The sequence below is a fragment of the Dipodomys ordii genome, unplaced genomic scaffold (genome assembly GCF_000151885.1).
Source record: "Dipodomys ordii isolate 6190 unplaced genomic scaffold, Dord_2.0 Scaffold27, whole genome shotgun sequence".
In the NCBI taxonomy this organism is placed as follows: domain Eukaryota; kingdom Metazoa; phylum Chordata; class Mammalia; order Rodentia; family Heteromyidae; genus Dipodomys; species Dipodomys ordii.
The window spans coordinates 17,569,763-17,591,837 of NW_012267243.1; the positions used below are offsets into that span (position 1 = coordinate 17,569,763).

General features: G+C 42.5%; 1 protein-coding gene across 1 annotated transcript in view; it reads left to right on the forward strand.

Moving 5' to 3' along the window:
* Nucleotides 1–22,075, forward strand: part of Mroh9 (maestro heat-like repeat family member 9) — a 42,650-nt gene that overhangs the window by 7,580 nt on the left and 12,995 nt on the right. The window contains exons 7-13 of the mRNA XM_013015556.1: nucleotides 4,831–4,966; nucleotides 11,162–11,283; nucleotides 13,605–13,754; nucleotides 16,256–16,410; nucleotides 18,823–18,988; nucleotides 19,937–20,079; nucleotides 21,030–21,167. Coding sequence (XP_012871010.1) covers nucleotides 4,831–4,966; nucleotides 11,162–11,283; nucleotides 13,605–13,754; nucleotides 16,256–16,410; nucleotides 18,823–18,988; nucleotides 19,937–20,079; nucleotides 21,030–21,167 — 1,010 coding nt within the window. The remainder of the gene's footprint in view (nucleotides 1–4,830; nucleotides 4,967–11,161; nucleotides 11,284–13,604; nucleotides 13,755–16,255; nucleotides 16,411–18,822; nucleotides 18,989–19,936; nucleotides 20,080–21,029; nucleotides 21,168–22,075) is intronic.

A 22,075-nucleotide genomic window follows, 5' to 3' on the forward strand; every position in this document is an offset into this window, starting at 1 on the left:
GCTGCTGCGCCCTGGAGAGCGCGGAGAAGCATGGAGGCGCTGCTGCGCCCTGGAGAGCGCGGAGAAGCATGGAGGCGCTGCTGCGCCCTGGAGATGCTGCTGTGCCGTGGAGGCGCTGCTGTACCCTGGAGATGCGTGGAGATGCGTGGAGGTGCTGCTGTGCCGTGGAGACTCATGGAGCCGCTGCTGCACTAGGGAGACGCGTGGAGGCACTGCTGCTGCACCCTGGAGATGCTGCTGTGCCGTGGAGATTCATGGAGCCGCTGCTGCACTAGGGAGACGCGTGGAGGCTCGTGGGGACGCTGCTGCGCCTTGGAGATGCGTGGAGATGCTGCTGTGCTGTGGGGGCGCATGGAGATGCGTGGAGGCGCTGCTGCGCCCTGGAGATGCTGCTGTGCCGTGGAGACGCGCGGAGGCACTGCTGCTGCGCCCTGGAGAGCGCGGAGATGCGTGGAGGCGCTGCTGCGCCCTGGAGACACTGCTGTGCGGTGGAGACGCGTGGAGGCGCTGCTGCACTAGGGAGACGCGTGGAGGCTCGTGGGGCGCTGCTGCACCTTGGAGATGCGTGGAGATGCTGCTGTGCTGTGGAGGCGCATGGAGACGCGCGGAGGCGCTGCTGTGCCCTGGAGATGCATGGAGGCGCTGCTGCGCCCTGGAGGCACGTGGAGATGCTGCTGTGCTGTGGAGGCTAGCCTGATGGCCGGCTCCATCCCTGGGCATGGAGAGTCATGGCAAGACAGCGCCTGGGACTGAAGACTTGAGAACCAGGAGCATCGGCTGCCGCGAGTCTGAGGACCCACCGCTCAGCCTGGACGAGGTGACTGGGAGAGGGAAGGAGTCTGCGCCGCAGGTCCCACGAAGAAGCCCAGGCCGTGGGGATGTCGATCCGTGACGTGTGCAGAGGACCGAGGCCCCCTCTCCCAGATGGGCCACCCGTCCCACCGTCCTGGGGTCAGGATGGAGGCAAAGCCTGGGAGCCGCGGGTTTCCCAGACTCCAAGGCCAGCCTCCTGGCTGCTAACAGAGGCTAAGGCCCCAGCTCAGCGCTGCCAGTCACATGACTTCAGGGGAGCACACCGCTGGCCAGGTCAAAGGGCACCAAGAGTGCACACACACCAGTGTGTGCTCGTGACAAGTGTAAAGGCCCAACTCACATGACTTCCACCGGGGCCCCGTGGACCCTGAATCCAACCTCCCGAATCACAGGCTTCTCCTGGAAGAAGACTGAAATAATCCATCCCTAGTGCTCCAACAGTCAGTTCAGAACTCAGGGCTCTGTCTCTGCTCCCACTCACTCCCAGATGCATGTGGAGGTCAGCCCAGGCTCGGATGTTAGCTGTCTCTGGGAACCTGTCTACCCACCCCACAGACGAGAAAGCTTGTTTATGAAAGCACGTCAGGAGCTGATCACAGACTTCTACAAAAGACTCTCCTGTCTGGTTAGCCTGATTGTAGCAGTGTTGGGGACCAGGCCTGGTGCTCTGGAGACAAGAGCTAATTCTTGGCTCCTGAGTCATCTCTCCAGTGCAGTGATGAGAGATAGCACCCCAGTCCCACCACTACATCGTCCTTCCTGACCACCGAGAATATGTCACTGCAGAGAGCAGGTGCTTACAATGTTGAGCCAACTACTCAGCCTCAGGTGCAAAATGGTCAGACATTCAAAACCAAGGCAACAGGACCCTGCCAAACACACTTTCTTAATGTTAATCACATATAGGACACTTTTAGGGGTACAAGTAGACAAGACTAAGAGGAACTCTCCATGTCATATCATTTAAACATTAGGCTTACCAAACAGGGGAAGAAGAGTGAAAGCTGGAAGGAAAAGCAGAAAGTCGCCTATAAATGCAACCTATCAGAATAATAGCAGATTCTGAAAACAAACTTTGAAAGCATAAAGGGCGTGGAATAAAGTATTTCAAGCCTAGCAAGAAACTAACTGCCAACTTGGATTGCCATTTCCAGCAATGCTGTCTTTTATAATTGAAGGACAAATGAAAAAAATTCCCATGATACAACTAAAGTAATTATGAAGACTAAACCAGTAAAGGAATCCCACACACAGAAAAGAACCACAACATACAGAAACAAATAAATATCCCTGTGTAAGTAGATAAGCAAAGATTAAAGAAAAACACTATGAAACCAACAAAATATCATGAAGTGCATAACTTTAACAAACCTGAATGTTAATGGTCTCCATCCTCTAAGTAAGACAGAAACTGGTGGGTTGAATTACAAAAAAAGACCTGGCCATTTGTTACCCACAAGAAATGCACCTGACTGGCAAAGACAAACATAGGCTTAGTCAAGCAGATCAAAATCAGAAAAGATAGTCACTTCATATCAATAAACAGAACAATCAATAGAGATAACAATTATAACCATATGGCAACTGTCAGTGCAGGATTCTAGTAGGTAAACACTACTAGATGTAAAAACACGGATATACTCCAATACAATAGTAGTGGAGGATTTTAACACCCCACTCTCACCAATAGAACATCCACTCAAAAAGTCAGCAAATAAACATCAGATTAAAATAATGGTATTGTACTAACAGACGTAACAGACAGCTACAGAGTATGCCACCCAGCATCAGCAGAAGACATGCTCTTCTTAGCACTTTGCGGGATTTGCTCACTTTCTCCGAAATACATAGTATCTGAGGACATACAGAAAGTCTTAACAAGAATAAGAAAATGTAAATAATTTCCCGTGTCTTATCAGCCCACAGTGGAATAAAACTAGATATCATTAATGAAAGAAAGTGCACAAAAATAACGAAATACATGGAAGACTAATTCATTCTTGAAGAATAAATGGAAGAAATAAACGGGGAAGTAAAAACTTGCTAGGATCAAGTGAAAATGAAAACAGTTATCAGAACTCACATACATTAGTGGTGAATTACACTTAATCTCGTCTCTCTTTTACAAATTTTGTACTACAAACCTTCCAGATATTTATTTGTACAGAATCTCAAGGCATTTTAGAAGTAAAGAAATTCTTTTAACAAGTCAAAAGATTTATGCAAGCCCCTCAATTCTCTCTTTTGAGCATTGAAATAGGTATTATGTGAAAGATAACAAGGTAAAAGATCTCTACAATAAAATTAGAGCACACTGCCTGGTGCCAGTGGCTCACGCCTGAAATCCTAGTGACTCAGGAGGGTGAGATCTGAGGATCGCGGTTCAAAGCCAGCCTGGGCAGGAAAGTCCGTGAAACTCTTTATCTCCAATAAACCACTAGAAAACCAGAAGTGGCGCTTTGGCTCAAGCGGTAGAGCACTTGTCTTGAACTGAAAAGCTGAGGGACAGTGCTCAAAGCCCAGAGTTCAAGCCCCACGACCAACCAAAAAAAAAATAGCACTGATATTCTAATGTGCTGAACTCAGATAACAGGGAAGATAGTTTGCAGTTTCCTCTTCAATCACCTTCCTTCTCTCTATCGTATGCTGCAATATGGATCATTCTAGTATAGCCCGGGTTTCAACTATGAAAGAATAAGTGTGCAAGTTCATGTGTGCAACAGGAGGCTTCCTACGTGTTGGTTAGGGTTACCCTGTTGCTCTCTTCTGCAATGTGGCACTACATGCCACCAGGTGGCGGTACATGAGCACTTTTAAAAACATTGAAACAAATCTAGAACCTACCACTTACCTTAGTCAAGTAGTACAAGTTTCACTAAGTTAGGGGTGTGTGTGTGTGTGTGTGTGTTTGAATTCAGGGTCTGGTGCTGTCCCTAAGCAGTTGTGTTCAAAGCTAGTTTACCACTTAAGCCACAGCTCCACTTCTGGCTTTTTGGTAGTTAATTGGAGAGATAAGTCTCAGGAACTTTCCTGCCTGGACTGACTTCCAACCATAGCTAGGATAATAGATACTGGCACTAGGCATAAGTTAGCTTTCTTTTTAAATTTATGTCCTTTATAAATGGTTGTCACTGGAGGTAATGGAGGAAAGACAAAAGACAATAAATAAGTTTTAGTGGATTAAAAACAAGCTTCCCACCGGCCTACAATACACACACACACACTTAAGAAAGTAGATTTCTCCCCTCCCCCACGGTATAACCCCTGCTTTCACTGTATTTGATGTTGGTATAATTTGTGGAGGGGAAGGGAAAAAACAAATCATTTAAATAGGGATACAGGTGGACCCATTGCAACAATGAGATGTACAAGTCGTTATGTCGAAAAATGAACTTTACAACTTTGGTGGGGGGGATCAGGTGGGGGGGGCAAGGGGGATGGGAAGGGATGGGAAGGGGAAACAAAGGAGGGGGCAACAATGCTTGATAAGAAATGTACTCATTACCTTGCTCATGTAATTGTAACCCTTCTGTATGGTATTTTCACAACAAAAAAAATTAGATTTCTTTGGGAATAAATTCTAAAAGGAAAAAAAATGGCACGTCACTGATTTTACAGCTTAATGTAAAAAGTTTGACATAAAAGTGGAACGACAGAAATTTTGGATCTCTACACACCAATCTGTTCTCCTCCCCCCAGAGCCAAGGATTTTGCTACCTGTAAATTACAGAGTGATCTAATGAATAGAAACTAACATTAATTGAATCACTATATTGTTTTCAGATACTTTTTCTAGGAATTTTCTGTCATTCCCATTCCCATAGTAAATGTTACAAAATGGCATTTGTTTATATCCAGGTCAGAGGTGAGCAAATTGGAATTACACAAACAAGATTTAAGCATAGATTTTTAAAACCATGAGGCCTACCCTCAAATACAGTTTTGATAAGACGAATATTGACATTTAATGTTGACTGTGCACAGGAAATACAGTTTTCCCCTCTGTTTCTCCAATAGACGAGTGTTGATGTTCCGTGTCTAGGAGTCCTGGCGGCAGAGCTGTCTCTCCTGTGCTGTCACACGGATCCGTCAATCACACAGCAAGCATCCTCGGGAATGTATTACCTTCTCAGCATTGCGAAGCATCAGAATGGTGAGAATGGTTTGCCTTGATTTCTAAAAGTTACTATGAATATGTCAATAATTAGCCTACTAGCCTCTGAACTACTATGCCTGTGGATTTCTTCGTCCTATCTCAAGAGCTATAGCTTCCGTTTCTAAAATGTGGTTTCAAAATAGTAGTTTTGGCATTGTGAAGAAACTCCTGTAACAGTACAGTCAGCTCAGGAACTACTACACTTACGTTAGTTTTGGTGTTAATGGTGGGGTCAGGCATGCCGTGTGGAGCCAGGGAGGGAGAGGAAAAATAAAATGTACCCATAGGACATTTTTAAAGGCAGGTTTATCTCTGCAAATTCAAGAAGTCAAAATTACTCCCTGTATCCTGTCAGAGCACAGTGGAATAAAATTGTAGCTCAACAACAAAAGCCATCACAGAAAATATTCAGAATCCCAGAAACTGAACAATACCTTGCTGAGTGATCAGTGTGTTGCTGTTTCTGGAATTCAACATAAACAAACACATGAAATGTCAGCCCCTCTGGGACAGGGCAAAGGCAGAATAACGTGTCTAGCTACGAGTGCCAAGGCCAACAAATTAGACATCTCCAATCAATACTCAGATGACGCACCTCAAGCTCCTAGGAAAACAGAAACACGACAAACCCAAAACTAGTAGAGGGAAAGAAATAATAAAAATTAGATCAAATGCTCAATAAATAAGTGGGCTAAAGACTTAAAGAGAAACTTCTCTGAAGAGGAAAGAAGGATGGCCAATAGACACATGAAGAAATGCTCAACTTCCCTAGCCATAAAAGGAATGCAAATCAAAACAACACTGAGATACCACCTTATCCCAGTTATAATGGCTATAATCAAGAACTCTAATAACAACAGATGCTGGAGGGGATGTGGACAGAAGGGAACCTTACTTCATTGTTAGTGTGAGTGTAAACCTGTTCAACCACTTTGGAAAGTAGTATGGAGGCTCTTCAAAAAACTCCACATAGAGCTCCCATATGACCCAGCAATCCCACTTTTGGGCATTTACCCAAATGCTCACAAACAAGACCACACTAAAGCTACCAGCACAACTATGTTTATCACAGCATTATTTACCATAACTAAGATATGGAACCAACCCAGATGCCCCTCAGTAGATGAGTGGATCAAGAAAATGTGGTATATATACACAATGGAATTCTATGCCTCCATCAGAAAGAATAACATTGCCCCATTTGTTAGGAAATTATATTAAGTGAAGTAAGCCAGGCCCAAGAAACATAGATCCCATGGTTTCCCTTATTTGCAATAACTAGTGTATGTCTGAGACAAGTAGAAATGGTCAGATAAGTTGATGTTAGGAAAAATGAACCCCAAGATAAGTATTCAAATTTTTTTTCTTTCTTGTGATTGTTTCTAACATATTTATAAGATGATTTCTTTGTTGCTTTGTATGTCCCTCCCCCACTGTATAACCCCTGTTTTCACTATATTTGATGTTAATATAATTTGTGGAGAAGAAGGGAAAAAAGTTGTTTAAATGGGGATACAGGTGGACCCATTGCAACAATGAGATGTACAAGTCCTTATGTCAAAAAACGAACTTCACAACTTTGGCCAGTGGCGGGGAGGGGGAATGGTGTGGGGGGAGATCGGAAGGGATGGGAAGGGGAAACAAAGGAGGAGGCTGCAATGCTTGATAAGAAATGTACTCATTACCTTGCCCATGTAATTGTAACCCCTCTGTGCATTATTTTCACAATAAAAAAATTAGATCAAAAATTAATTAAGACACTAAAAACTAAAAACCAACAAAATAAACGGTTGGTTCTGTGAAAAATGTAACAAAATGGACAGGCCTTAGAAAACCTAATCAAGAGAAGAAAAGAAATCACCTGAATAAATAAGAGATGAAAAAGGGAAAATCACAACAGAAACAGCAAAGTTCAGAATTTTGTGAGGGAACATTTTATAAACCTTTGTGCCAGTAAATTGGAGAATCTGGCAGAAATGGATGCATAAGGAGCAGTGAAACTGAAATGGTAATACAAGATCTCCCATCCAAGGAAAACTCAGGACGGATGGATTTACAGCCACATTGTAAAAGGCTTTCAAAGGAGAATGCACACCAACTCCTCAATGAAACAGAAAGGGGTATCACCCCTAAAATCATTCTAGGATGCTAGTATCACACTCACCCCCAAGCCAGATAGGGACTCAAAAAATAACTGCAGTCTATCTCTTTGATGAACATAGATTCAAAGCTTCTCATCAGAATCCTGGCCAACCAAATTCAACAACTAACCAAAACTATCATACACTATGGTCAGACAGGATGCATCCCAGAGATACAAAGCTGGTTCAACACATGTAATTCAACACATATGTAACTCAACACGTAAGTAATTCAACACATCAACAGAAGCAAGGACAACCACACAATCATCTCAATAAATGCAGAAAAAGCTTTTGACAAGATCCAACATCCATTTATGATAAAAGCTCTGGAGAATCTAGAAATACATGGAACATTCCTTAATATAACAAAGACTGTCTATGACAAATGTACAGTCAACATACTACCAAGTTAATTCTAGGAAGCTAGCATTATGCTTATATCACAACTGGATAAGCACAAAACAAATAGGAAAAAATTGTAAAACAGTATCTTTGATGAACATAGAGCCAAAAGAATCCACAAAAGACTTGTAAACCTAATTAAACAACACATAAAATAGGTCAAATGTCATGAGAAAATTGGTTTCATTACAGGGATCCATAGAAGCTTCAACACATAAAAACAACACATCAAGGAGAAAAACCACACAATCCTCTCAAATAGTGCAGAAGATGCCTTTGTCAAAATTCAATTTAATTTCAGCATAAAAGCAAAAAATCGCTTTGATCCATACTTAATATACTACAAATTTTCACTCAATAGAACAGTAGTTACCAAAGCTGACAAAGGGTGGTAGGAACATAGAGACCAAAAGGTTAATGGATACAGAATGCACTAACAATATCTCCTAATGTGCTTTTTCAGAGTAGGAGAACAATGGCCGACAATTAATGAGTAATTGAAAATACCTAGAACAGCCCATTTTGAAAGTTCTTATACAAGAGATGATGAATGCCTGAGGGACTAAACTGCCAGTTACCTGAAGCACTGTACCCTGTGTTGAAATTCCATATTGCATCTCAGAAATATTTTATTTATGGGGTATATTTTTAAATCTCATATTTTAAAATACATTTAAGAAGTTAATTCAAAATAACATAAAACTAAATGTAAACTGAACCTAGAAAAAAAATCTTTAGGATTGGGCTTTGCGTAAGGAAAAGATTTCTTAGATACAATAGTAACACAAATTTAAAAAGATAAATCTTTCTGCTATTTTGGAAGGTGCCGTTAATAGCTAAGCCATACACTAGGAGAAAATACTTGCTAATTACATATCTGATGAAAGTCTCATACCTCTAATTTGCAGAGGACATGTAAAACTCAGTAAGAGAATAGACTACCAAAATAGAGTTAAAATAAATGTGAATAGTTATTTTACAAAGTACACCAAATGATGTTCATATATAATCATTAAAGAAATGTAAATTAAGCCGGGCGCCGGTGGCTCACACCTGTAATCCTAGCTACTCAGGAGGCTGAGATCTGAGGATCACAGTTCAAAGCCAGCCTGGGCAGGAAAGACCGTGAGACTCCTATCTCCACTAAACCATTAGAAAACTGGAAGTGGCACTGTAGCTCAAGTAGTAGAGCGCTCACCTTGAGCTGAAGAGCTGAGGGACAGCCCCCGGGCCCAGAGTTCAAGCCCCACGACCAACCAAAAAAGAAAAAAAGAAATGTAAATTAAAACTGCAATGAGATACCAATACAAACGCATTAAAATGCCTAAAATTGAAACAAATGACCACAAAATGTGTTGTTAAAGATGTAGAGCAACTGGAACTCCAATACTTTGACATTGCTCAGGGAATTTAATCTGGCAGTATCCTAAAAGTTTAAATATTAACCAACATGATCTAATCATTGTAGAAGTTGCTATCTACCTAAGAAAAAATCTCCATATGAAAACTTATATATGATGATGTTTATATCATCGCAGTAGCTCTGCAGACCAAAGTCTCATTCAAAAGAGTATATGCTTTTTAATTTAAATAAAATAAGAAGACTCAAATTTGACAGAAAGGAAATATGGGAAGTAGGTCAATAGCACCTCGGAGACAAGTAGAGCAAGTTTGAGAGGTTAAAAAAGATGGGGAAGTTTTGAGCAATACATATGTTCATTTTTTACTCGGGTAATATGTCCATGCATGTATACATACACAAAAATTCACTAACTTGTCTACTTACAATATTATGGGTAAATTATGTTTTTATTTAGCTACTGAACAAACAAAATTCTTTTTTGCATTTAAAATTTTTTCACTTAATGCACCTTGTTACAGGTAATTTTTCCAATTTGTCACAATAATGCAGTGGCAATAACAAGGAGAGCAATAACAATATCTCTTCTTGTTAGATGCTTATTGAAACTTTCGTATTTGTTCTAAGTATTGTTTTTGTTTATTTGAATCTTTACCACTGCTGTAATTTAAGTATTTCATTACTTCAGCGTTATTAGTGAGCAAATTGAGGCTTTTAGAATTTACTTTCCAAATTTACACAGCTCTTTAGCATTTAAGTCTAGGTTTCTGGACACAAAGTCTGTGGTAGTAATTTTTTAAATCCATACCCTCAGTTTACTAACTACGTCCTGAGACCCTCTGTGGGAATGTCACTGAACAAGCACCATAGTTCTCGCCGCTCCTCCTTACAGTTCCATCAAACAAATGGTTAAAAATTCAGCTTTTCAATAGTACATGCGTCGCGTGATTTTTCCTTTTAATGGATTACTCTTCTCAGTTTACATTTGTGTTAGCAATTCTGAGCTAATTCATTAACATTTTTTGTTTTTTGGGTTCAGTCGTGGGGCCTGAACTCTGGGCCTGGGCGCTGTCCCTCAGCTCTTCAGCTCAAGGCTAGCGCTCTACCACTTGAGCCACAGTGCCACTTCTGGCTATTTTTCTTTTTGCTTATGTGGTGCTGAGGAATCAAACCCAGGGCCTCATGCATGCAAGGCAAGCGCTCTACCACTGAACCACCTTCCCAGCCCCAATTCATTAACATTTCTGTCTCAAATTTTATACCCCTACAACTCTCGAAGCTATTTCTTTTTTTTTTTTTGTCGGTCGTGGGGCTTGAACTCTGGGCCTGGGCGCTGTCCCTCAGTTCTTCAGCTCAAGATGAGCGCTCTACCACTTGAGCTACAGCGCCACTTCCGGTTTTCTGGTGGTTTATTGGAGATAGAAGTCTCACAGTCTCTCCTGCCCGGGCTGGCTTTGAACTGCGATCCTCAGATCTCAGCCTCCTGAGTAGCTAGGATTACAAGCGTGAGCCACCAGCGCCCGGCTTCTCTGAAGCTATTGATGCATGGTTGTGAAAAGAATGGATGCTGTCACATAAAGATAACAAAAATGCAAAATCAACAAACATGAGCAGCAAAACATCAACAACTTGCTGTGATAAATGGTCCCCAGATACTGAATAAGTATCAAGACACAAAAGCCACCAACTACTAACTCAGTGGTTCCAAGGTGTGCTTTGAAGAGTGTACAGTAAGAGAGTAAAAGGATTTCTGTCAGGATCATGATAACTAATTTCAATATCATCATACATTTCAAAGTTGTGACATGTTTGTGCTTGCTCAAACCACTAGTGTCCTATAGTCTACTTAAATGACTTTGGGGAAACACAGTTTGTATTTTGTATTTTGAGATAATTTTATATTTATAGAATAATTAAAAGAATAGTTCAAAGAGCTACTTGTCTTTTATCAGCATCTCCTAAAGCTGAAAACCCACAGAACCTTAGTATAATTACCAAGAGATGTAATGCTTTAAACTAAACTACTTTGGTTCACTGGCTTTATGAGTGCTCACCAGCAGTTTTTACTAATTCTCGATTTCCATCCCAAAATCTCATGTAGCCTGTTTAGTTATCTTTTCTATTTAGCTTACCTAATCTGTCCCAATTCTGCTGTCTTTGCTTGTCTTTCATTAACTATGGCCTTGAGGCTTTTCAAGCTTTCAAGTGAAGGCTGGAACAAAGTCTTCCTCTGTCCTAGATGAAACTAGTAATCAAATAATCCTGAAAACCTTTTCCTTTCCACAGCGGGCACCAATACCACAAAAAGTACCAAGAATGACGGGCCTGGAAGTCACGACTTCCTGCTTTCTTTAGATACGCAAGTCCTACCCCAAACCATGAATCAACTTAAAACTAAAATTGCTCAGGTATCTTACCTTACTTTTCTCCCCGTAGTTTCGGTTTCATACATGTTATTACTCTTCGCAGTGACTTATTTTAAGCAAAGCTTACATTCTTAAGTATCTTGTGTATAGTTAAAAATTTTCATGAGGCAACAGGGAAGTACAATACCTTGTCCCTGGACTTCACTCCTATTTGTAAAATTAGTCTATTGCTACCCATAGAGCAGTTTCTATGATCTCATTTAATGGTGGTAACTTATAAATGAGGTAGGTATTTCCTAGTTATACTTGTTTTTGTTTAATTCATATATAGTTCCCTAAAAATGGGGAGTTTCTTAGCCTTCATTCTTGTCATTCAGTGTTTGGGACACTGGAGGCAGAAGGGTTTCAAGTCATAAGCCAGGCTAGGCTACTGGGCATGACCCTGTCCTAACGAATAGTGGAGAGGATTTCTGATTATCTAGCAAAATCAGTAAGGCTAACCATTTTCAGTCTTCCCAATACTATCATAGTGTCAGGATGACATTATGATATGGGGGGGGGGGGTTGTTTAAAAGAGCTAGTTAATAAAAAAAAGTTTACATGATAAGCATGAGTACTAAATGACTTCATACTGTCCTAATCTTTGGGAGAATCATGAGGCTCTCTATAGCTCTCCATCCCCTCTCCATTTCTTCAAAGTACTTAGGTTTGATTCGGAGGCTCTTGAGGTTATTTAGTGCCAGGCCCGGTTGAACTGTCAAGCGGATGGACTCCTAGTCCTCCATGTGGAAGCCAGTAGCTCACAAAACGTGAGGGTGGCACCCAGGGCCTCCTGGTCCCTCACGGTGGGAAGGCCCAGGGCTTCCTCCACCAAACTGCACACATAAAGGCAGTGCTTCCTCCCCCATGACCGAAGTGGTTGGATTGTGGAAGGCTGAGCATGTAGTGAAGCTATGTATCCAACATGAACTGGCCTTTTCCAGTGTTTCATGAGGCTTATTCTCCTCTTGGTTTTCTCTCTCATCTGAATTCATTGTTAATCAGACATAGAAACTTGCTTCCGGAAAGCTATATTATAGACCATAGCTGATGAAGCAAACTACCCTTTGATACAATTTTCATTGATACGATTGTCACATATATAGCCTCACATGATAGAATCTTCTTGTGTTAGCCGTTCTACCAATAATTGCTTCTTCAATTATCAGACAGACATTAGAGTAGAAATTTTGTTGAGTCAACGATTATCCAAAAGAGAGTGTTCTCCTCTCCCAATTATATGATATTTAAATTTTTATTTTCTTAAAGCTAACTTTCCTCAAGAAAACTATCATCTTCAATCTACTCCGTTCCTTTAAAGAACATGCAGAAAAGCTTTTATTAATTACCTTGGGTATCATCTCTTCATGGAAAGATAATGTTTTTCTTATGAAGACAAAAGAAGAAATGTGGCTCATTCATCTCTTCTAGCTTCATAATTATATGTGTTCACATTTTATGATGCATGACTACTCCTCAGACTTTAAAAAGGCTTTCTTCTCCCTGCAGCTCTACATCCTGGTCATGAAATATAGAATTCCCTTCCCTCCTGCTTTTTCATCTCCCGCTAAGAAAAAGTTCACATCCTTAACTCCCTTGGCTTTCTCTCCCACCACCCCTGAATCTTCCAATAGCCATACTTACTTTTGATCTGAACAAACTCACTTACAAAAGCTGAAGATGTTCATAATAATTCTTGACAGCAAAGTTGTTTTAAAGTTGGAAGAAATACTAAACATATCAATCTAGGATTACAGACGTCGTTTTAAGTATTTTTAATTGCTTTTAATCGCTGAAAGGACTTTATGAACTATGGTTCATGAAAATCTAGTGTTCTTGCTTGGCTCCTGAGCATCCCCTACATGGTCTGAGTTTAGTTGTCTTTTTTTAATTATTATTTTATTATCTTCAGCCGCACAAAGGAGTTTCCATTAAACAAAGCAGTTTATGTATGCAATGCATCTTACTCAATATCACCCCTCCCAACATTCCAGCCCGTGCCTCTCAACCTACCCCTCCCCTGGCTTTGCTTAGTTTGGTAGGATGTACACTGAAGTCTTGACTGCCTTCCCTTCCCCTTTCTCTTCTCCATTCATCTGCTCCTCTCACCTTGACCCCACTCCACCCCTGTGACTGCTCTACCTGCTTCCTGGTGTTTGTTTAGTCAAACTTGGACTTTCTAAGGAACTGCATTATTTCATTTCTCCCTTGACTCTCCCTCCCAGTTAATACATTTGTGTACCCTTGCATCCCTCCCAAAGTTCAGCTGTTGTCCCTTTTATGCTGGTGTATGAGACCTGAGGCCATATCTCTCTCGGTTTCAGAGTGTAGGACAGTACTTAATGCCTTCCTTGCTGACTGACTTCGTGTGGAGTCTCCTGGAGAAACTGTCTTCACGTAGTCATGTGACTGCATTTGAGGCGGCAGCCATCCTGAAGCTAACGCTGGAGTCTCACGCCCAGAAGGTCACTAAGGTGAGACACGCACTGCACAATGAGGCCCCCTCTTCTCTCTGAAGTGTTTTGCTATGTGTCCATTTCTTGCCTTTCTTTGTTATGTCACTGCAGTAAGGCTCTGGCAGGATAGCTCCAGCATAGAGAAAAGTTGACCTCTCACAACATTGTGCCATACTTGCTTTGCTTTTTCTTTCTTTTTTTTTTAAAGATAACCCTAAGAAAGCACAGTTGTGATTGAAATCCCCTGTATAGCAATTAAGGAACATTTTCAACAACACTTAGTTTGATGCAGGGCTAACTACATAATTTGTGAGGCCAGTGCAAAAATGAAATATAAAAAAGGCAAAGTATGCTTATGAAGCTTTTTGTACCTTTTCTCTCTAGTCTCTCATTCTCAATTACTCCTTGTGTGCTTATTTGTTATTAATGTCTTTATAAATAGAGACAATTGAAAAATTATAATTATCACACATCTGGCTGGTCATATTCTAGTTGTAAGTATAAATACAATGATATTTAACTCATATGATAGATCATCAAAATAATGCAATTTGTATTTTATAACTTATACATGAATACACACACACACACACACACACACACTTCATTCTACCTAGAGGAACAGAAACACACAAAACTACCTCAATTGTCTTCTATTTCACTTCCTAACTTTCACATAATCTACTAATAAGCATTATTTACCTTCAGCTTAATGGTGAGTAAGGAAAGATGGAAAGGGTGGGTCTCTTAGTCTGTTTTTGTGTCGCTACACTAGAATACCTGCGCGCTCTTGGAGGTTCGTTTCTTATAGTCCGGAGGCTGTGAAATTCAAGATCAAGAGGTCTACACCCAGCAAGGGCTTTCTTCATCTCAGGACAGAAGAGACCACAGCAAAGGGGTGGAATTCATCCTTCGTTCAGGGACTAGGCCCGCAATCCCTAGCCTATGACTGCCTAAGGTCTAAGGCCCAAGCCCATGAATGCAGCCTTGGTGGCGGCCTAGAGCTGACTGCTCAGTCCATCTCCTGACCCAGCTGTGAATTATGGCTAAAAGTAAGCGGAGAGCTTACTTCCCATGAAAAGCAGGAAAGGAGATGTGACACCTCACTGCAGATTCTCAATGCTGCCACAGACAGCAACACTCAGTAGGGCAAACACAACCAGAGGGGGAAACACGAAGTCCGCAGTCATCTCCGGCTAAGCGGAATTCTCCTCTGACCCAACAGGAAAAGGCACTCAGAGGAATACAAGATGATGCCTTAGAGAAGAAGAAAAGGCCAAACAGGGAAGACAGATACACACAACTACGTTACGGTCCGTCGCTAACCACACAGAAACGGAACAAGAAGTGGCATGTGTCCATTTAAACCACGCCTCACCCAACACCCCACAAACAATTACAGTCATTCCTCCCTCAAAGAATACTAGAGTCTAAAGCCAATTATTTTGAAAAACACTGTGCACTGTTAAAAATAGCCCTGAAAATCCTCTACACTGTATATGTAGTACGTCAGGCCCTTGGGAAGTAAGAGATTGCCATTCTTACTGCTGAACTCCTAGCAGCCCTTCTGGCTTGTAGTAGAGGTGTGCTGCTTTTCCACAGAAAGGCCACTGCACAAAGCAGCCCCAGTCCCCAGAGTGAACAGCCCATAAAGAACAACAACAGCTTAATACCTCCTTTTGAGTTTATCTTGGGGAACAACTGGTACAGGAAGATCTTGGCTATTTAACACAGCTTTTCTTTTTGTTTCTGTTGTATCATTGATTTAACATAAATTCCAAGTCTAGATAGAACTTTCCTTGTTCAAGAAAGAATAAAAAGGAAAATAATATAACATAATATGTATGAATCATTAAGATTTTTGGCTCAGTCTATACATTCTGGGTTATTCCTCTTATAGTTTTTAATATATAGATTCTTTTTTTGGGGGGGGTCAGGTCATGGGGCCTGAACTCTGGGCTTGGGCACTGTCCCTCAGCTCTTCAGCTCAAGGCTAGTGCTCTACCACTTGAGCCACTGCACCACTTCTGGCTTTTTGCTTATGTGGTGCTGAGGAATCGAACCCAGGGCCTCAGGCATGCAAGGCAAGCGCTCTACCACTGAGCCACCTTCCCAGCCCTATATAGATTCTTTTAATCTACAGATTCAACTATTTAATTTTTTTAAGTTGAAGCAAATGCTTCCACTGTTATTTTGCTCAATTGTTTGGACTCCTCTTTAAAGATCCGATTGCAAGCAGGTTTTCCTTAATTAAGCTTATAAGTATTTAAGGAAATTTAGCTTCCCAAAACACATTGTAAATGGGAATTTTACCAGTATCTATTAATACATGACTCTATTCCTTATCTAAATAAATATTTTGTATTTTGTGGTACATGTAAATATAATTTCTGCTAGTATTTATTTGTATTAATTGCTCCTTTGGTTATTCTAAGAGAGACTGAAGTCTCACCTTCAAGAAATGCTTCCGTTTAAGGGTGACATGAGACTCTGGCTGACCTGTGGAATTTCTCCTCCAGGTATCTAAGATTGTGGATGACATTTATCAGCAAATCAGTAACAACTTTTCCCACACCATGAAGCATGCTCTCCTGCGGGTTATCACCTTGCTGACCCGCACGTCACCCAAGAAAGTCATCTTTCAACTCATGGACTACCCGCTCCCAGCAGACAAGTAAGGCTCCCCAATCCTGCCCTTGCACAGGTCCGTTCACAGGCACCACCGCAGACGACAGGGGCTCGGACCTTCACCTGTCACACTCAGGCCTGATTCACATCTTCTGAAAGAGATCTATTTTGTATCCAGTAGCATAACTGTAAGGCTAAATAAGACCCCATTCATATCTCCATGCCATGCTTGACCCCAAAAGTACTGATGTGTTGCTATTATATAACCGGGTTTGTTACCTATCCTAAAGAACAAACTCTCTTCAAAGTGATAATGGATTCTTTTTTTCTTGTCCATTTGTAAATTTACTCATTTTTCTTGAGGAGAAAAAATCAAACATAGAATGTTTTCTTTTTTTCTTATTTAGGGAGGAGAGATACAGTATTTTAACAATAAAATAAATATTTGAAAAAGTGGTACATATAATTGGGAGTCTCCTTTTCCCTGCCAATCAGAAGCCCATAATCCACGATCAAAAGAAATACTTAAGGCTGGGCAACCATGGTTTACACTTGTAATCTTAGCTTCTCAGGAGGCTGAGATCTGAGGATCATAGTTCAAAGCCAGCCCGGGCAGGAAAGTCCGTGAGACTCTGATCTCCAGTTAACCACCAGAAAACCAGAAGTGGCGCTGTGGCTCAAGCAGTAGAGCATTCACCTTGAGCTGAAGAGCTCAGGGACAGAACCCAGGCCCAGAGTTCAAGCCCCATGACCAACAAAAAATATATAATTAAGAAGAAATACTAACGTGTGCCTGTTGGCCAGCAGGGCTTTAATGGGCACACTGTCAGAGCTTAGAAAAACCACAGTACTCCACTTCGAGCTTGTACATTGGAAAGGAAGGGGTCACATCAATACTACAAAGTTCAGTATAAGTGAACAGCCTTTCAAATCAAAACAATGTTCCAACCTTGACCCTTACAATCTCTGTAACATGAGGCAAGTTTTTGATTAAAAATCCCTGATGCTTAATTTCCTTATCTGTAAAATAGGAACATATTCTTTTACTTATTAAGCTGTCATACACCTAATGAGTTACTACTGCTTCTGAAAGTTACTACTGCTTGTGAAATCAACGAAGTTCTAAACAATTTATGTAACTTCCTTTTCTATCTGAAAAACTGTTAAGGGGAAGTTCAAACTCACAAAGAATTTTAAAAGAACTTCATGAGACTCAAGTGTTTTCTCATTCAATCATGTAAAGTATTATGGCCCTCGATTTTGTGGTGGTTGTCATTTTTGGAAGAAATATACTCATATAGACATATGATAAAAAAAATAGTAGAAACAGTATGTGCTGTGGAGGTAGAGAATAAAGACACATTTAGAGTTAACAATGTAAAGAAGTTTCTAATGGGCCTTACAGATGTGGGATGGAAAATGTCAGGATCTGGAGTTAGGTTAAAGTTAGAGAAACAGGAAACCATCTGGTCAACAAGAAGGCACCAATATCAGGTAAGAAAATGCAAGCTGGCATGTGAGTGTGGATGCCCACAAGGTCCTAGGGAGCCCTGCCAATAAGAACAGTTCAGTCACAGGTTCCACAGCATTGGCTTATCTATTTTTTGAGGGAAGTCCAAGCAATAGACATCGGAGCCAAGCAAGCTGGACAGAGTATCAGCAGTATATTGACCTAGAGATGTGCAATGGTTGTTCAGGTAGATGGCAGTAAGTAAGGATAATCAGGAGGGAAAGTATGGAAAGGAAAGAAGAACATTCAAAGTCAAGAGGGAAGGACTCAGCCATGTGAGGTGGCATGCACTGGACTTCTAGGGACCAGACAGAGAAATGATCTAAAAGTGGAAATACTGGGAGAATGGCTCAACTGTTAAAATATCTTCCTAGCAAGCATGGGCCCTGAGTTCACTCCTCAGTACTGTCAAGTGGGTACATGGATTGATGAGTGAACAGACAAGAGAGAAACAGAGCTGGGTGTGTGGGTAGATAGGTAGGCAGGTAGGCAGGCAGATAGATGATAGACAGACAGATACATCCATACATACATAGGTGATAGACACATGTGACATCTGGCAAACTATTTCATGCATTTGAGCTCAGAATTTTTTGTTCATGATTTTATTTATTTAGGGATTAAAATTTTATCTGCATATTGACTTGTATAATCTTTAATTGTTACTATTCCCGTGCTAACAAGGTCACTGAGTGGAGAAGTAGAGAGTAGAGGGTGCAGAGAATTGGTCGGTCCTGGACACTGAGCTGGAGAGAGATTTCAGTTGCAGTAGGAAATGAACGTGCAGACTGTGTGCTGTGCACGACGCTGTTCAAATCCCTGGCTTGCAGGGACCGTTTGGAGAGTGAACCTTGATTTGTGTTGGGCTCTTTAACGCTGTCTTTCAGGCGCGGCCCCCTCAGGGAGCGCGAATGCGGCTCCCCTAAGGCGCGGCCTCTGTGTCCGCAGCACGGTGATCCTGATGTGGGAAGCGGCCGGCTACGAGTCCAGCGTCGCCCCCGACGTGCTCAGCACCATCCTGCTGATCCTCAAAGGGAAGCCTGGGGAGATGGAGGAGACCCAGATGGAAAGAAGACGCTTCTCCCTCGATGCCACCAACATGATGCCCGTGGCGGTAACCCACGCGAGGGGCCCTTCTGCTCAGTTGTCTCCTGGGCCATGGAGTTTGTTGCTGTGCAGACTCAGTCCGACGGACTGACACGCGCCCAGCCCAGGGTGACGGGGGCTCGGCCCTGATCCCAGTGCTCACGCGCTGCGCAAAGCCCAGGAACAAACAAGTGTGTTGTAGGGCAGACGCCAAGTTACAGGGACGCCTTGGGGAGCTGGGCCAAGGCAGCCAGCATGGACGCGGGTGCTCTGTTCCAAAGCTGCGGCCGTGTGAGGGGGAGGGGGCCGACATCGGCCTTGGGAGACAGAAGAGGCGACATTTCTGCAGAGAGGAAAGCTTCCCGGGGGGCCAGTGAACGCAGAGCAAGAGCGAAATGTGGGAGATGACACTAGAGCGGAAGCCAACAGCCCGCCCAGCATGCAGACGCTTGTAGTTAAGCTAGGGCCTAATCTCTCCCATCTCCATCATCGTTGACTTTCCGTGACCAGAATAAATCCTGGTCTTTTAGAAGAAGAACAGGGGGGAAATGGTACTTCTTCATAAGGGTGAGGTCTTGGGAATCGCAGGGGGTGTGGGGTGTAGGTCAAATGATCGTTGAATGACCTGGCCCTCCTCCCTTTCACTATCCTACCTTCCTGGGTGCAAGTACAGAGAAAACGTGGGTGACAAGTACAACAATTCCTCATGGCCAGGAAACCTTGGGGTGCTGGGTTGGCTAGAAGAACAAGGGCTACTAGTGTGCTTTGGAAGCCCCTTAGTAAAGAGTACTTGCCACAGTCACTCGCTCCTGACTACCACAGCAGCTGTCATTGAGTGAGTGATTTTGTGAGGAGCTCAGGCCCCCTTCCCCGCTGAGGGCCAGGAGGGAGCAATGCTTGAGGTCTTGCCCTTCTGAAGATTAGGTCTGCATAGGGAGATGGTGACCTTCTCAATTCCCTTTCCCTTGCCTTGTAGGCGTCCCAGGCCCTGTGCACGTTCCTGCCTGTGGGGTCTTACAAGAAAGCAGTGGCCCAGTTTTTCCCCCAGCTGCTGATGGCCCTCATGCTCCAGCTGTTCTACACCAGCCAGCTCCGAGTGCTGCCGCAGGACAGACCTCTGTGAGCAAGTGCTGCTTACTTCCGATTGCGTGAGAGATACACAGCCAGCCACTCCCCCTCCTTCCCGTGGGATTCTTTACCCTTCCTCTGCACTGTGCATTCGTGGACTATACCGTCTTTCTTCCCTCTAAAGGGTAGAACGTCATCAGAAAAATAAGTTTCCCGTGTGCCTGCCCATTGGCACCTTCCCTAAGGGCTTTGTGCATCATAGAAAGAACCTTGGAACACGACACTCACGACAGACCATTGAGAGAGGGGAGAGAGCCTGGAGCTAAAGCCAGACACATTCAGGCTCTGTCATTTACTTCTCTGACAGCGACCTCCCAGAGCTTTACACACATGCAATTAAGTGGTGCATAAAGGTGTGTTGTGAACTAGAAAGCTGTTTCACAGTTGAGAAGGTGATTTGTGAGGACCCATGGACCTAAGTCCTCTGTCTGCACAGAGCAAGCTTTAGTCATTTCCTCTGGCCCACAAGAGTAGAAGAAAAACCTCAGTCAAAATGTGAGCCTACTCTGGAGTGACTAAGCCCGGTGCAGAGGTCTGAAGCATAAAGTTCTATTACAATGCACATCAACTCCCTGTCCTTTAAGCAGACATCCACCAAATTGCTGCCCAATCAGTAAGAACTGTCTTACTGATCTATGGCATCCACCCAAGAAAACTGACGCTTTGAGCACCCCATCGCATGGCAGAGGCATCTCTTGCAAACAAGCTAACTAGTTAGCTGTTAAATGATTAACCCTAAATTTTATTCCCTATACTCCAACTTCATATCCCATATGCTATTCATCAAGGGAAATTAAACAAAACGCTTGACAGGATCAAGTCTCTGAAATATGTTTCTCTAAAACTCCATCCTGTCCAAAATGGTATGAAAAGGCAGGTGATGTGTACTTGCTAGGTAAAGTTCACAGTCTCCTGATGCTTCTTCCTCTCTGGGGCCTCAGCTTTGCCCGGGATGCCCTGCGAGTTTTGCTGAATTGTTCTGGACTGCAGGAAGTGGATCTTGCTCTCAAGAAAAAGAATTGCTGGAACCAGTTTTCCCAAGTACTGTTTCACAATCATGGGGTCTACCTCATTGCCAAGTAAGACGGGGCTCTGTGCAACTCTCCTGGTCTCTATCCTATCTTCAAGCGGGCTTTGTGGGAACCACGTCAGCATCGATGCCAACTTGTAAACACCTTAATGATCTGATTCCCACTTGATTTCTATTTCTTAATCATTTTAAAGTGCTTTGTTTTGGGATAAGTTGCCCTTTCTTGTCACCTGCTGATGTAGATATTCAGCTACTCAACCTCCATAGAACAGGGTTCTCTTCCAGACCCAAAACACTAATAGTAAATCTGTTTTGTGGTTTTCTCCTCTGATGTAAGAAGATTTCTAATCTGCTGATATCCAACATTTCTAGATGTTCTCTTGCTTTTTGCTTTTTTTTTTTTTTGCCTGTCCTGGGGCTTGAACTCTGGGCCTGGGTTCTGTCCCTGGGCCCCTTTTGCTCAAGACTACTTGGGCTCCTTTTGCCCAAGAGTACCACTTGAGCCACAGTGCCACTTGCAGCTTTTTCTGTGTTTAGTCAGATGTAAGAGTGTCACAGACTTTCTTGGTCGGGCTGGTTTTGAACCACAGTCCTCAGATCTCAGCCTCCTGAGTAGCTAAGATGACAGCCATGAGCCACTGGCATGCTCTTGCTGTAAGAGGGTAATGTTGGAAAGCATTCTGGAAGAGAGCTTTCCTTTTCCTTATATTGAAAAGATAGTTTTTTAGTTATCCTTTTAGTGAATACCAAAGTTCTGACTATAGGATCAGATTTTTTTTTCTGATCAAAAATCAAGATATAGGGCCTTGGCAATACGACGGACAACTTGAAGTTGTGACTGACCCACGAAGTGCTGCCTTTCTAGCCCACAGGTTCTTGCTCCTTTTACAAGTGACATCTTACTTTACACACATTGCAAGAATACCTCTTACTATTTAAATTTTGGGGTATGTATTT